At 38.6% G+C, this 17,286-nt stretch overlaps 1 protein-coding gene across 9 annotated transcripts in view; it reads left to right on the plus strand.

Moving 5' to 3' along the window:
• Positions 1 to 17,286, plus strand: part of LOC127543695 (serpin B6-like) — a 236,161-nt gene that overhangs the window by 178,010 nt on the left and 40,865 nt on the right. For 3 of the 9 annotated variants that reach the window (XM_051969945.1, XM_051969937.1, XM_051969936.1), the window contains exon 2: positions 12,050 to 12,227. The exons of 3 other annotated variants lie outside the window; for them this stretch is intronic. In XM_051969945.1, coding sequence (XP_051825905.1) covers positions 12,060 to 12,227 — 168 coding nt within the window. In that variant the 5' untranslated portion in view covers positions 12,050 to 12,059. Of the gene's footprint in view, positions 1 to 2,350; positions 2,382 to 8,378; positions 8,410 to 12,049; positions 12,228 to 12,777; positions 12,916 to 13,651; positions 13,770 to 17,286 lie in introns of those variants that run through there. 3 more of the 9 variants (XM_051969948.1, XM_051969946.1, XM_051969947.1) reach the window with 3 other exon arrangements.

The following is a 17,286-nucleotide window of genomic DNA, read 5'->3' on the forward strand; positions in this document are numbered from 1 at the left end:
AGGAAGGTGGCCATCTGCTTAGAGGTATAAGCTGGCTCATTGTTGGTCTTTAAGGTGTTAGGAACTCTGTGAGAGGAGAAGTAATTATACAAATGTTTAATGACCAAAGGAATGTTCTCCCGGGAGGCCACTGTGGCCCAAAGGAATTTAGAAAATTGCCAATATAGACCTGGATGGCCACACGGCCCACATGTGTCACATTCATTTGCCACAAGTCAATGGGGAATAATCCCCCGGGGATTAACTCTTTTACTAGGTGGAGGAGGGAGAAACTGAACACACTGCTTCCCTGTCTGTCAGACTTGTTCCCGGGTGAGGCCATAAAGGTGACATAGAGAATTAGTGGGTAAGTAAAGAAATTCACAGGCACGTTCAGGGAGTATGTCGACTGTGAGAAGGGAGCATTGTAAAGCACGGTCTGCTACCTCATTGCCAGCAAATAGGCCTCCTGCACAGCATTAGTGAGAATATGCATGCAGGATGTAAATAGGATGTTTCCTAGTCTGTAAAATCAGCTGTAAGTCAGCAAGAAGGTCAGCAGCTGAAGAATTCTGAGGTTGTAGGACAGCATTCTCCAGGCCTCTGAGCACTCGGACAGCATATAAGCTGTCTGATATGATATTAATGGGCTCAGTGTCTCTTACATCCTTTCAAGATGTCATATAAAGGCTGCGCCAAAGAAATAGGAATAGGGGCACGAGCCCTTAACCATTGAATTTGTCCAACCAGTTTCTGAAATAGGTTCAGAGTATTCACCTTGTCTAAGTGTAAGTTAGGTATCTGATTAGTAACTGTAGAAGTCCCCATGCGGAGTCCCAGGTAAATGATGGGGTAGTTATATTGGATCTTTTCTGGGGCTACTACCAGTCCATGTTGAGTGAGAACTCTCATGGTCTCCTTCAGCAGGGCAGAGGGATCTTTCCCACTGCTCACTGATAACAGTATATCATCCATGTAATGCAATATCATGGCATGAAGCCACATCTTCTTAATTGGCTCTAGCTCTTGCGCTACATACATCTAACACAAAGGGGCTACTGTAAACATCCCTTGGGAGAGTACCTTCCATTCGTAGTGCAGATCAGGTCCTGCATTGTTTATAGAGGGAATAGTAAAACAAATCTTTTCTTATCCTCTAGAATCAGAGGGATGGGGAAGAAACAATCTTGTATGTCTATTACTATAATTGGCCAGCTGGTGGGCACTGGATTAGGAGATGGCGTGCGAGGCTCTAGGCTCCTGTAGGTTCAATAAGGTCCATTAGCATTCTGAATTTTCCAGATTTTTTCTTTATGATAAATACAGGGCTATTCCATGGACACATATTCTATATGTCTGGCCTTCAACTGTTGTTGCATAATTTCACATAAGGCTTGAGCTTTATAAGCTGAGAAAGGCCATTGGGGTACCCAAACCAGGGTGTTAGATTTCCATGTTAATGGTGTGGGCGTGATATGAAAGGGGGTGCCCAAACCCCCAAAGATCCCAATTAAAAATCCTGTGGAGGTGGTATATAAATTGCGGCCCCACAAGCCTTCAAAATATACCTGCCCCATAAATTATACCTAAGACCTGCGACCACCAGGGGTTGTAATATCCCCATTTGGCTGCAAACTGCCAGGGCAGGTCTTCTGCTGCAACCCCTGTAGATATAGCATCCATGAGGGCATCCATTTGAAAGGCCCTAGAGCCGACATTCTCACATCTCTTTATCATCTCTTCCAGGCCAGGCTCCCCATGTACAGTAAGTATGGCCTTCTGGCAGTTAGTATTAGCGTTCTTCATTGCCAATTTCTGTATAAGGAAGCTGGAGGCCTATCCTCTGCCCACTGACCTCTCAACAGCCACCTGTAGACGGGACACAAACTCAGGAAAAGATTCATCTGGGCCCTGTTTAATTCTAGTCATTGAAGGCTTCTGCTTTCCAGAAGCTTGAATTTTGCTCAATGTTCTTTGGGCACACTGGGACACAGCTGCATACACTGATCCTTATTTCTTTCATACCTTCTAGCTATCTGTATTATTTGTCCTGAACTTATCTGGGAATCTCCAAAGCCTTCACAAAGAGAGCGGACAAGAGATATATCTCTTCAGGGAGGGTGGGGGATGAGGGAGAAGGCCATGTCTTGGAGAAGGAGCTTTCTCCTTCCCTCCTCTCATCACCATCCTTTACTTCAAGGTCATATGTCTCTCTGTTTATTTTCTCATAACTCATCTTACTCCTGCCCCCTCATGTGCTGTCATATCCACTTCCTGCTTCTTCCTCACTACCTCTTCCTTCTTTCACATCATATCCACCCCATTTCATTTTCTGTTTACTTCCTGATTCTTTCCCACAGCTAACTTCTACAGGCTCCATTTTATGGGCACGGCTGGTCCCGGTGAGTGCCAATTCATGACCCTCATTTGTTTTGTGATTCTCATTTGTTTTATGACTCTCCGTTTGCACTTCATTATTTACTTTTAATGGATTGTGGCTTGTACCTCTTAAAGTGCCCCCAATCACTTAATGTTGTTCAGGGATGGCTCCTGGAGTTTCCTTATCATAGGGAGCCATCTGACTACCTCCTTCCTCCCACTTTTTAAAATCCATTCCCAATCCTGCTTGCTTTACTGTTCTATAAGCTTCTTTCCATGGTACCTCCTGGTTTGGGACCCTCACATCAATTTGTCCCATTTTCCTAACTTTCTACTCACTCTAGAGCAGAGTTCTGTCTCTCTTCCCATCTGTAGGTCTGCTACAAGGTAAGGTCCTAGCCAAAAATTGTCCCTCTTTGGGCACCACTTGTAGCGGCCCAATGGACTACTCTAACTTGGTAGCTCCTCTTTGAGCTACTCTTAACATCCATCCATCAAAGGTACAGTTAGACCACATTTACCCATCTTTGGGCACCAACCTGGATCTCATAGAGACAGAACACTAGGAGATAGGGATGAAGCGAAAGAGAACTTTATGCTTAGACAGCACATATTTATACCCCCCTGAGGATCTGGGGGAAGGTGAGGTCCTCTAGGAACCTGGCATAATGAGATTGGCCCAAGAAGAGGGAGGGAGGTGTGCTAGGCTTTAAGAGCACTAAGGAGGGAGACGTGGTACTTTGGGTCAGACACCAGCTCTGCATCTTATTTGGAGTGAAAATAGTGTGGAGATGGAGATTGTGGGAATACAAAAAGTTGAATTGTAATATTAGTATCACAAGGACTGGTGTGAATATATATATATATATATACATATATATATATGTGTGTGTATATATATATATATACACACACACACACACACACACACACACACACACACATATATATATATAATATATATATATATATATATATATATATATATATATATAATATATATATATATATATATATATATATATATATCAGGAAAAGTGAGCCAGCTGATCCTAGCAGAATAATCTGGTAGTCCACAAATTAGAGTGTGAGGGAAAAGAGAGGCCCAAAACAAAACTTTAAAGAAGAAAGGCTAACAATGATTGCTGTTCAAAAACATTGGAGTGGAGACTAACTACTACTCCTCTCTGGAAAGTCAGGTTCTAGTTTTTACTAGGAGTGTGAAAGGATATTGTAGAATCCTAGAATCACTTATTTAGATATAGATAGGTCATTTAGTCTAATCTGCTTATTTTGTAAATAAGGAAACAAATGCCCAGAAAGATATTATCGCTTCCCCAGGGTGACTAACCCAGGATATGAACCTCAGTCCTCTGACTGCAAAGTGCATGTCACACTAAGTAGAAATGTAGGGAAATATGTAGAGTTCAAGAAAACAGTGAACCCAGGGAGAATGGGACCAGGAAAAAAGAAAGTTGGTACAGATAGGTTTCTAAGGATACAGAGGAAAATAGTAGTTGCATATGATTTCTGTCTGTAGCAAAACACTGTGAAAGGGTGGAGAAGAATTAGGTGAAAGGGTTTTGTTAGCAGCAGCAGGGGGAAATAATTAAATTGCTTACCAAATGGATCATAGCTTGGAAGAACAAAAAGAATTACTGGGAACAAACATTCTAATTGGATTATTTGTAGGGCAGGATGCTGACATGAATCAGGATCCCTGAAGTGAGTTCTGCTTCTTACCGTAATTTAAAAAATATCACAAACTGTGACTCTGCAATCCCATTGCCAATTCTTTTGGCACCCAAGGGTGTAGTTTATCTGGACTGAGAATTAGGATCTCATCAAGAGCAGCTGAGTGCTCTTTTGCTGTCTCCATCAATTGTTATACTTTGTTCTGAAGAGATCCAAAAAGATATCACTATGTTAGAGTCAAGTTAGTGTTTCTGACTGTGGCTGATCAGACTAATAGGAACTTGGAATATTCTGCCATGGGTTGGACACAAATAGATCTTTTGAACAATTGGGGTGAATTCTCCAACTTTGCACATCTCACATGTCTTCTGAACTAAGTCAACTCTGCTTTGCTCAGCACCTTCTCTGATGATGGCAAGACCCATTGAGTGGTCCTGGGCCAATATCTTCCATGACAAAAAGTATCCTTGGATTGCTTTTTTCTGACTACCTTGTGAGTGCTTGCCCTGTGTAAGCTCTCCATAAAAAAGTCTTTTTGGTAAGTATATTTAATATTCAAATGCTGTGAGCAGCCCAACAGCACATTGTGCTCTCTACAGCAAAGTCTAAATGCTAGGCAATTTAGTTTAAGAAAAGATCTCAGTTTCTGGTATCTTATTCTGCCAGGGGATCTTCAGGATCTTCTCAAAAGAAGTCAAAAGGAAGTGATTCAGTTTCTTGATTTAGTACATTGTCCAGGTTTCACAGTCATACAACAATGAGATCAGCTATAGCGCCCCTATAGACTACTGTAACCTGGTAGCTCCCCTTTGAGCTACTCTTAATGCCATTCCATTGAAGGTGTGGCTAGATTACACTTACCCATCTGTGGGCACCAACCCGGATCCCATAGAGACAGACCACCAGGAGGTAAGGGTGAAACGAAAGAGAACTTTATTTTCAGATAGCACATATTTATACCCCCCTGAGGATCTGGGGAAAGGAAGGTCCTCTAGGAACCTGGCATAATGGGATTGGCCCGAGAATAGAGAAGTGGCATGTTAGGCTTTGAGAGCACTAAGGAGGGAGACATGATACCTGGGGTCAGACACCGCCTCCTAGGGTTATGCCCCACCCCCACATAGGACTCTGACTGCACCTGGGAATCTCTCATCCCTCAGATCCTCCCACATGCCTTGAAATGCATTCCTTGCTTCTAGAGGCTTTTTAACCCTTACATCTCCCCCTCTTTTATTGATAAGACCAAGTGTTCTCATGTTGATGAATGAGAAACTCTTCCATAAGCACCTCTAAAGAATTTTTTTTAAAGACTACGTATAAAGCATCCTAGCAAAGTAGGCAAAAGCAAAAGAAGTAACAATACAAAATCGCTACATAAGAGCCCATGGGATACAATAGAAGGGATTGGGAAGGGAAGTTTGTTGGATCCAATCACTAAGCCAGTCCGGCAAGGGTGGTCATCTCTCTGCTATGGCACTGTTTCGGGCATCTCTTGGGTCATTTCCTTCTCTTTTTTTTTTCAGCCCCTGTTTTAATAGGGGCAATTTTCCTTGTCCTTCTTTCTGGAATCCAACGGCCTTCCTCATCAGGATTTGCAACACATAAATATCCCGACCCTCTCCAAGGTACTAAGGATGGACCTTGCCAATGTCCTTCCTCATCCTTCCAAAGGACCTTTTGAATGTTCTGCAGTACTTGAAGCGCTGTTTTTATGGAGCTTAGTTTTCTGTCTTGTCTATAAGACTGTGCCAAATGTATCATCCCTAAGCTGGTATCCCTAGCTATGCACAAAAAATTGTAAATATATAAGGTCTTATCCACATTCACTTATGTGGGCCATTGGGGATTCTGTCTACTTCCTCCCGCTTTCTGTTTAAGAGGGATGGCTTTTCAGAGTACGATGGGCCCATTCCTTGAGGGCCTGACCCTGTGGATTATAGGGAATCCCAGTAACAAGTTTAATGAAGAATGTGGTGAGGAAGGTGGCCATCTGCTTAGAGGTATAAGCTGGCTCATTGTTGGTCTTTAAGGTGTTAGGAACTCTGTGAGAGGAGAAGTAATTATACAAATGTTTAATGACCAAAGGAATGTTCTCCCGGGAGGCCACTGTGGCCCAAAGGAATTTAGAAAATTGCCAATATAGACCTGGATGGCCACACGGCCCACATGTGTCACATTCATTTGCCACAAGTCAATGGGGAATAATCCCCCGGGGATTAACTCTTTTACTAGGTGGAGGAGGGAGAAACTGAACACACTGCTTCCCTGTCTGTCAGACTTGTTCCCGGTGAGGCCATAAAGGTGACATAGAGAATTAGTGGGTAAGTAAAGAAATTCACAGGCACGTTCAGGGAGTATGTCGACTGTGAGAAGGGAGCATTGTAAAGCACGGTCTGCTACCTCATTGCCAGCAAATAGGCCTCCTGCACAGCATTAGTGAGAATATGCATGCAGGATGTAAATAGGATGTTTCCTAGTCTGTAAAATCAGCTGTAAGTCAGCAAGAAGGTCAGCAGCTGAAGAATTCTGAGGTTGTAGGACAGCATTCTCCAGGCCTCTGAGCACTCGGACAGCATATAAGCTGTCTGATATGATATTAATGGGCTCAGTGTCTCTTACATCCTTTCAAGATGTCATATAAAGGCTGCGCCAAAGAAATAGGAATAGGGGCACGAGCCCTTAACCATTGAATTTGTCCAACCAGTTTCTGAAATAGGTTCAGAGTATTCACCTTGTCTAAGTGTAAGTTAGGTATCTGATTAGTAACTGTAGAAGTCCCCATGCGGAGTCCCAGGTAAATGATGGGGTAGTTATATTGGATCTTTTCTGGGGCTACTACCAGTCCATGTTGAGTGAGAACTCTCATGGTCTCCTTCAGCAGGGCAGAGGGATCTTTCCCACTGCTCACTGATAACAGTATATCATCCATGTAATGCAATATCATGGCATGAAGCCACATCTTCTTAATTGGCTCTAGCTCTTGCGCTACATACATCTAACACAAAGGGGCTACTGTAAACATCCCTTGGGAGAGTACCTTCCATTCGTAGTGCAGATCAGGTCCTGCATTGTTTATAGAGGGAATAGTAAAACAAATCTTTTCTTATCCTCTAGAATCAGAGGGATGGGGAAGAAACAATCTTGTATGTCTATTACTATAATTGGCCAGCTGGTGGGCACTGGATTAGGAGATGGCGTGCGAGGCTCTAGGCTCCTGTAGGTTCAATAAGGTCCATTAGCATTCTGAATTTTCCAGATTTTTTCTTTATGATAAATACAGGGCTATTCCATGGACACATATTCTATATGTCTGGCCTTCAACTGTTGTTGCATAATTTCACATAAGGCTTGAGCTTTATAAGCTGAGAAAGGCCATTGGGGTACCCAAACCAGGGTGTTAGATTTCCATGTTAATGGTGTGGGCGTGATATGAAAGGGGGTGCCCAAACCCCCAAAGATCCCAATTAAAAATCCTGTGGAGGTGGTATATAAATTGCGGCCCCACAAGCCTTCAAAATATACCTGCCCCATAAATTATACCTAAGACCTGCGACCACCAGGGGTTGTAATATCCCCATTTGGCTGCAAACTGCCAGGGCAGGTCTTCTGCTGCAACCCCTGTAGATATAGCATCCATGAGGGCATCCATTTGAAAGGCCCTAGAGCCGACATTCTCACATCTCTTTATCATCTCTTCCAGGCCAGGCTCCCCATGTACAGTAAGTATGGCCTTCTGGCAGTTAGTATTAGCGTTCTTCATTGCCAATTTCTGTATAAGGAAGCTGGAGGCCTATCCTCTGCCCACTGACCTCTCAACAGCCACCTGTAGACGGGACACAAACTCAGGAAAAGATTCATCTGGGCCCTGTTTAATTCTAGTCATTGAAGGCTTCTGCTTTCCAGAAGCTTGAATTTTGCTCAATGTTCTTTGGGCACACTGGGACACAGCTGCATACACTGATCCTTATTTCTTTCATACCTTCTAGCTATCTGTATTATTTGTCCTGAACTTATCTGGGAATCTCCAAAGCCTTCACAAAGAGAGCGGACAAGAGATATATCTCTTCAGGGAGGGTGGGGGATGAGGGAGAAGGCCATGTCTTGGAGAAGGAGCTTTCTCCTTCCCTCCTCTCATCACCATCCTTTACTTCAAGGTCATATGTCTCTCTGTTTATTTTCTCATAACTCATCTTACTCCTGCCCCCTCATGTGCTGTCATATCCACTTCCTGCTTCTTCCTCACTACCTCTTCCTTCTTTCACATCATATCCACCCCATTTCATTTTCTGTTTACTTCCTGATTCTTTCCCACAGCTAACTTCTACAGGCTCCATTTTATGGGCACGGCTGGTCCCGGTGAGTGCCAATTCATGACCCTCATTTGTTTTGTGATTCTCATTTGTTTTATGACTCTCCGTTTGCACTTCATTATTTACTTTTAATGGATTGTGGCTTGTACCTCTTAAAGTGCCCCCAATCACTTAATGTTGTTCAGGGATGGCTCCTGGAGTTTCCTTATCATAGGGAGCCATCTGACTACCTCCTTCCTCCCACTTTTTAAAATCCATTCCCAATCCTGCTTGCTTTACTGTTCTATAAGCTTCTTTCCATGGTACCTCCTGGTTTGGGACCCTCACATCAATTTGTCCCATTTTCCTAACTTTCTACTCACTCTAGAGCAGAGTTCTGTCTCTCTTCCCATCTGTAGGTCTGCTACAAGGTAAGGTCCTAGCCAAAAATTGTCCCTCTTTGGGCACCACTTGTAGCGGCCCAATGGACTACTCTAACTTGGTAGCTCCTCTTTGAGCTACTCTTAACATCCATCCATCAAAGGTACAGTTAGACCACATTTACCCATCTTTGGGCACCAACCTGGATCTCATAGAGACAGAACACTAGGAGATAGGGATGAAGCGAAAGAGAACTTTATGCTTAGACAGCACATATTTATACCCCCCTGAGGATCTGGGGGAAGGTGAGGTCCTCTAGGAACCTGGCATAATGAGATTGGCCCAAGAAGAGGGAGGGAGGTGTGCTAGGCTTTAAGAGCACTAAGGAGGGAGACGTGGTACTTTGGGTCAGACACCAGCTCCTGGGACTATGCCCCATGTCCATGTAGGACTTGCCTGTGCCTTGGTACCTCTCATCCCTCAGGTCCTCTCACATGTCTTGAACTGCATTCCTTGCTCCTAGAGGCTTTTTAACCCTTACAGTCAGCTCTGTAGACCTTCAGTTTGGTAGTCAGTCTAATACTCCTCTTCCACACTTTCCCTCTTGACCTCCCAGACACTGAGTTAGATTCTGCATTGTGTGTGTCAAGCTCATTATCAGTATTTATATCACTGCAATGTATACTGCCATGGAAAGTCAACTTATTGACAGCATTCAAAACTCCATTTGCTATAACAAATGGTTCCACAGATGGAGACTACGGTGCTGGCTGATAGAGCATCTGGGTTTTCTTGGTGTTACTTGTTAGGACAAAATTAGTCCAAGCAGCATTGAATCTATCCATACTTTGGTACATCTCAGCTTCAGAGGCTGCACTGAGTGCCCAATCATCTGCAAACAAAAAATCATGCACCCAAATTCCCTCCACTTTAGGTTTCTCTTGTGGCCTTTTCAAATTGAAGAATTAATCACCAGGGCAGCAACTGACTTTGATACCATGTTCCTAAAGGCATTTGAAGGCGTTTGACATCATGCTGAAAAGCATGGGAGTGAGCACACAGCTTTGTTTCACTCCCTGGTGATTGAGAAAGCTCAAGAGCATCATCCATTGTCCAGAACCTGGGCAGGGATGCCATCATGTAACTGACAGACTATTGCATCATGATCTTCCTACCGACAATTTTTGTTCTGTCATTTACAAGTAGTGCAAGAAAGCAAGTTCATCAACACAAGAAAAGTTTATAGAACTAGTCAGTGGTTCCATGAAAACAATCTGAGGGTTTTGTAGATAGAAAGTTCCATATGGGTCACCAATATGTCAAAACAATAGGAAAACTAATTGGTACAAGCATAGGCTGCTTTAGGAGAGTCACATCCTGCAACGGGAAGGCAGTAACAGCTACTCTTTGGAGATGATATTGTTCAAGCCCCTCATTTTGCAGATAAGGAAACTGAGACCCATAGAGATTAAATACCAAGTCCAAGGACATATTGATAGTGAGTGCAGAGCTGGGACTTGAAGGCCCTTCTCCTGACTCTGATCTATCCCACTGCTATGCTGCTGCCTTGTCACTAATCCTCAGGATCACATCTGAATGTCCAGGGGAGGGTGAACTGGGTAGAAAAAGAAGGTACTTTGCAAGAAGGAACTGGGAATGTTTATTTTGGAAGAGAGAGGTCAGTAGACACAAGATAGCTATCTTCAAGTGTTTGAAAAATTGGTAAGAGATTAGACTTAACTCTGCTTGGTTTGAGAGGGCAGAACTCAGAGCAAAAGGTAGAGGATACAGAGAGGTAGGTTTAGGTTTAATGTACTAAAAGCATCCCCCAAACTGGAATTCTTTAAAATTGGGATGTATTGTCCTGAGAAGTAATCATCCTTCTTGTGAAATGACCACTTTTTCGATATGGGTTTGACTGGATAGCTTTGGACATCTCTTCTATCTCTTCTGTGATTCTTTGATTTTGGCTTTGTGCTGACATAGATGCTGTAAAAGGTGTGACTTATCTCAGTAATCACTCTGATTCTAAAGAGAGGAAAGATTCCTCCCTGACTTTGCTTCCTTTTCTACACATAATACATCCCAGCTTTCAGTATATAAGAATAAGGGGAGTAAGCAGCTTCTTTGCTAAAATCAGAATTCTTTACTTCTGTTGATTAGTGATACTTCTTTAACCTGTCTGATTAGTCTAGACCCTGATTCTGACCTTAACACTGTTTCTCTCTGCTTTTGACTTGCCTGGTCTCCACCTTATACTTACTTAGATCTGTTCATGATTTTCTTCCATTTATCATGACTTTCTCAACTTGACTTCTTTCTGTTAGAAGGAAAAAAAAACCCATTGTAAATACCATTATGTCTTATCTTTTGCTACTCTTCCATTTGTTGGCCCTAGTTTAAATATCTGCCCAATTCCCACCATATTCTTGGTCCTTACCCCTTTGGAACAATGAACCTGTTGCTTCCCTTGGGGCAAAAGAAACAGCTCTTCATTTCAAGAAGAGATCATATGGAAGTCTTATCCACATAAGTATTAACCAGACAAAGGATTGTGGGATAAGTGTCATGTGATGCATCCAGGAAATTGTTGCAGGTAATTTTTTGGGGATTGCATATAGAGACCATTTTTAAATAAAGTGATTGGGAGAGCTTTGTAGTAGAGATGGCATTTGAAATAAGATTCAGCAGAAAGTTAGGCTATATGTAGATAACATGAGTGGCATTTTAAACAACAAGTCTAAACTTCAGGAACACCTGCACAGAAATAAGGAAGCTGATAACGTGTATAGGAGATCAGAAAGAAATATTATTAATTAGTTATATTTTCATTTGGGGAGCAAGAAATTGATAACAATGTCTCTAGTAACATCAAAGCATTTTCTAGATAAGTCATAATGATAATAATAGGCAACAAAGCTGAGTTTATTAGTGTTTTCTAGCATCCTATTTTTTATTTTTATTATTTTGTTCATTTAGGGAGGCCATTATGTCCTACAGTGAATATAATAGTGGAGGCAGTGAAGAAGACCTGAATCTAACGAGCAGTATGACTTGGGGCAATTTGATTCACCTATGTTTGCCTCAGTTTCCTCATCTGTAAAATGAGCAAAATGATATCAACTACCTTTCTGGGTTGCTTTTAAAATAAAATGAATTAATATGTCAAGTGCTTTATAAACATAAAATTTTATGTAAATACACTTCATTATTATTATTATTAAAGATGTGTTATTGGAGATGATATAGATTCAAAATGGAAGACTTGGATACAAACAGAAATATCTCATGTTCGTGTATTATGTCTCTTTGTCTTCTCATTGTAGGTTTGCTGTGATGGCTGCTCTCTCTGAAGCAATCAACACTTTTACCTTGAATGTTTTTAAAGAAATTAGTGAAAAAGACAGCTCACAGAATGTGTTTTTTTCTCCCCTGAGCCTCTACTGTGCCCTGGCAATGGTCTTAGAGGGGGCTAAGGGAAATACTGCTGCACAGATACAACAGGTACTGGGAACTAACAAAAAACAAATAAACAAAAAACAAAATGAAAATAAGCCAAAGGAAACTATATGAAACATTGTACTTCCCCAAAGTCGCTCCTCAAAGGAGCTGAGCTTTGTCAATAGTGCAGCCATAGAGAGTGAGGGAAATGAAGCACAATATGGTAGAAATGTGCCCAAGATTACCAATGCAGAGTAATCTTAGCTTCTTACCTTGATATGAGGAATAACTAGGTCAATTTAGGGGGAAATGGAGGAAGGAATGAGAAAGGCAAAGATAAGAAATATAATAATTTAAAATAAGTCTAGAAAGTTAGGTTGGAAACAGGTTGTAAAGGGCTTTAAATGTTAAACAAAGATTTATATTTCTTTCTAAAGGCAATAGGGGGCTAACAAAGTTTATAGAATAGGTGAGTGATGTCCTCAAATCTTATTTTTAGATGCTTTCAGTCTCTGTGGAACTTTTAGTTGATTTTTCTTTAATGATTTCTTTTTTGTTTTAAAAGAAAGGAAAACAGTACTAAAATTATAGTTTTTTTTTTCCTTCTAAACAGGTTCTTTCTTTAAACAAAGGTACTGATATCCACCACAATTTCCAGTCTTTTCTTGAAGAAGCAAATAAATCTGATGAACAATGCCTGCTAAGAATTGCCAACAGGCTCTTTGGAGAAAAGACTTATGATTTTATCTCAGTAAGTCTTGTCCATTATATCTCCCTGTATCAACTTAAGAAAATTAATGACATTTTCAATTTAAGAAAAGAAAAGATAAAAGAAAGATAAGCAGAATATCTCTTCTGTCATGCTATTAAAAATTCAGTTTGAACTATTTAAAAAAGTTAATCAACCTGGGAAACATAGTGTTAGTTTACATAATTTTTAAGGATTAACAGTGAACACAGCACTTAAAACTTCAAATCTTACCTCTGCTATTTGTTATCTGGACAAGTTATCTATTTGAGCCTCAGTTTGTCCTCTGCAAAGATGGAAGGGGTGGACTAATATTTTTTAAATCTTTTAATTCAAAATCTATGATTCTTTGATCCTACAAACAATGAATGCTTGAATTAATCATCTTATTCTGGCAATTGACTTTTAAATAATAATTTATTGATTTATTAAAGAACATTGCTACATCATTAATCTTCCTTTGGATTTCCTGAGCATAATCTTGCTTTTACAATGACCATTTTGTGCTAATAAAACTTAAAGGTATTTAACAAGCCCTAACATCTAATTTGTAAGCCATTTGTTTCCTTTAGTTAAAGACTTAAAAGTTATTGAAAGTCAAATACAAATATTTGGGGTCAATTTATGGTGATCTGTAACATTTTTGTGACTGTTAGGAAAAAGGAATCCAAAGTTTTCAGGCAATGTAATGATGAAATTTAATTTTGGACTTATGTATATTGTTTATCCTACTGTTTAGTCTTTCCTGGAATCGTGTCAGAAATTCTACCATTCAAATATGGAAGAACTTGACTTTGTTAATGCATCTGAGAAAGCAAGAAAACATATAAATAAGTGGGTAAAAGAAAAGACTGAAGGTAAGAAATCATGGGATTTTTTTTTCAGTTATTTCAAAGTTTGTGACTATTGATTTTGATAACTCCTTTGCAAATAAAAAGGAGTAATTTCTAAGCATTAAAAAGTAAGCAAAAATCTGTCCATTAAATGTTTTTAAATTTTCTTTTTCTTTCCCCTGATTTTCAATGTCCTCAGCATCAATTATCCATCTGAATGTAATAATCAATCAGTAAAATGAATCACAATGCATTTCTCCATTTATTGAATGGTTCAAATAAACATTCTGCTATTAGGAATCTAAAACTTCTCAATTTATGATATCTTCTACAGTTTTCTATCCACCTCAAACAATGTTACCATATCCTCATTCTAGCCCATATAGAACCCTCTTCTTTTTTTTATTACTCACATGTGCATTTTATTTTTATTAAAGCTTTTTATTTTTCAAAACATATGCATGGACAATTCTTCAACATTAGCCCTTGCAAAATCTTGTGTTCTAATTTCCCTCCTTACCCCAGGCCACCTCTATATGCTAAGTAGTCTAGTACATATTATACATGGTTAAACATAGAAATATATGTTAAATCCAATATATGCATGCATATTTGTACAATTATTGTTCCGCACAAGAAAATCAAATCAAATCAGTAAAAAAAGAGAGAGAAAGAAAGAGAGAGAAAAAGAAAGAGAGAGAGAATGAGAGAGAAGCAAAATAAAATGCAAACAACAACAAAAAGTGTGAAAATGCTATGTTGTGAACTATACTCAATTCCCACAGTCTTTTAAATATATGTATTTACATGTATTCATGCTGTACATATTTTATTCTGATGATCATATTTAAATTGATGCATTTTCACTTTCCTCTAAATTCTAAGCAAAATACATTGTAAATTGGTTACTATTTAGACATTTTTGTGGAAGCTCACAGAATTACTTTTGTGATTGCCAAGTATTTCTTTCAACGTATGGTATAGTAATAAGGGAGTTTAGGAACTTCTCGAGATGGAGACAAGATATCAGAATAGTGAAAATCCTTAGATTGGCCCTCCCAACATTTCCCTCTAAACAACTGGGGAATGACTTGTCTTATAAATTTGACTCATTTTTCTGTATATTTTAGAAATGGAGTCTTGATCTAAAACACTGACTGTAAGAAATCATGGGATTTTTTTTTCAGTTATTTCAAAGTTTGTGACTATTGATTTTGATAACTCCTTTGCAAATAAAAAGGAGTAATTTCTAAGCATTAAAAAGTAAGCAAAAATCTGTCCATTAAATGTTTTTAAATTTTCTTTTTCTTTCCCCTGATTTTCAATGTCCTCAGCATCAATTATCCATCTGAATGTAATAATCAATCAGTAAAATGAATCACAATGCATTTCTCCATTTATTGAATGGTTCAAATAAACATTCTGCTATTAGGAATCTAAAACTTCTCAATTTATGATATCTTCTACAGTTTTCTATCCACCTCAAACAATGTTACCATATCCTCATTCTAGCCCATATAGAACCCTCTTCTTTTTTTTTTTATTACTCACATGTGCATTTTATTTTTATTAAAGCTTTTTATTTTTCAAAACATATGCATGGACAATTCTTCAACATTAGCCCTTGCAAAATCTTGTGTTCTAATTTCCCTCCTTACCCCAGGCCACCTCTATATGCTAAGTAGTCTAGTACATATTATACATGGTTAAACATAGAAATATATGTTAAATCCAATATATGCATGCATATTTGTACAATTATTGTTCCGCACAAGAAAATCAAATCAAATCAGTAAAAAAAGAGAGAGAAAGAGAGAGAAAAAGAAAGAGAGAGAGAATGAGAGAGAAGCAAAATAAAATGCAAACAACAACAAAAAGTGTGAAAATGCTATGTTGTGAACTATACTCAATTCCCACAGTCTTTTAAATATATGTATTTACATGTATTCATGCTGTACATATTTTATTCTGATGATCATATTTAAATTGATGCATTTTCACTTTCCTCTAAATTCTAAGCAAAATACATTGTAAATTGGTTACTATTTAGCCATTTTTGTGGAAGCTCACAGAATTACTTTTGTGATTGCCAAGTATTTCTTTCAACGTATGGTATAGTAATAAGGGAGTTTAGGAACTTCTCGAGATGGAGACAAGATATCAGAATAGTGAAAATCCTTAGATTGGCCCTCCCAACATTTCCCTCTAAACAACTGGGGAATGACTTGTCTTATAAATTTGACTCATTTTTCTGTATATTTTAGAAATGGAGTCTTGATCTAAAACACTGACTGTAAAATTTGTTTCCTATCTTTCTGCTTCCCTTCTCTTGTTTGTGCAAAAAAAAAATAATTTTTATATAATCAAAATTATCTATTTTGCTTTTTATAATGTATTCTATTTTTTTTGTTTGATTAGAAATTCTTTCTTTCTTCATAGATCAGACAAGTAAACTATCACTTGCTCTCCTAATTTGCTGATAGTATCACCCTGTATGTCTAAACCTTGCATCAAATTTGATCTTATCTTGGAATAGAGTGTGAGATATTGGTCTTTGCCTAGTTTCTGCCATATTCTTTCCCAGTTCCCATCAATTTTTGACAAATAGTGATTTCTTATTCCAGAAGCAGGAGTCTTTGAATTTATCAAACAATAGTTTACTCTGGTCATTAATATTGTGTCTCATGTACCCAATTTGTTCCAGTGATCCACCAATATACTTCTTGGGCCAGTACCAAATGATTTTGAAGACTGCTACTTTTTATACAATTTTTGGTCTGATACTGCTAGGTCACCATCTCTGCAGTTTTTCATTAATTCCCTTGATATTCTTGACCTTTTATTTTTCCAGGTGAATCTTGTTATTATTTTTTCCCAGATCTGTAAGATAATTTTTGACTGTTTGATTGACATAAATTCAAGAAATAGACTAATTTAGGTAGTTATCATTTTTATTATATTAGCTCAAACAATTGATATTTTTTCAATTGTACCCAATTTGTTCAGTGATCCACCAATATATTATTTGGCCAGTACCAAATGATTTTGAAGACTGCTACTTTTTATACAATTTTAAGTCTGATACTGCTAGGTCACCATCTCTGCAGTTTTTTTTATTAATTCCCTTGATATTCTTGACCTTTTATTTTTCCAGGTGAATCTTATTATTTTTTCCTAGATCTATAAGATAATTTTTTGGCAGTTTGATTGGCATAGCATTCAAGAACTAGACTAATTAAGTAGAGTTATATTTTTATTATATTAGCTCAAATAATTGGTTTTTTTTCAATTGTTTAGATCTGACTTTATTTGTGTGAAAAGTTTTGTAATTGTATTGTCACATTTCCTTGGTTTATTTTTGGCAGGTAGACCCCCAAATATTTCATATTTTCTACATTTATTTTAAATGGAATTTATCTCTTGCTGCTGTATTGGTAACATATAAAAATGCCAATTATTTGTGTGGGTTTGTTTTATGTCCTGCAACTTTGCTAAAATTATTAATTTTTCCAAGTATTTTTAATTGATTATCTAGGATTCT

Source organism: Antechinus flavipes, chromosome 1, assembly GCF_016432865.1.
Source record: "Antechinus flavipes isolate AdamAnt ecotype Samford, QLD, Australia chromosome 1, AdamAnt_v2, whole genome shotgun sequence".
Lineage (NCBI taxonomy): Eukaryota > Metazoa > Chordata > Mammalia > Dasyuromorphia > Dasyuridae > Antechinus > Antechinus flavipes.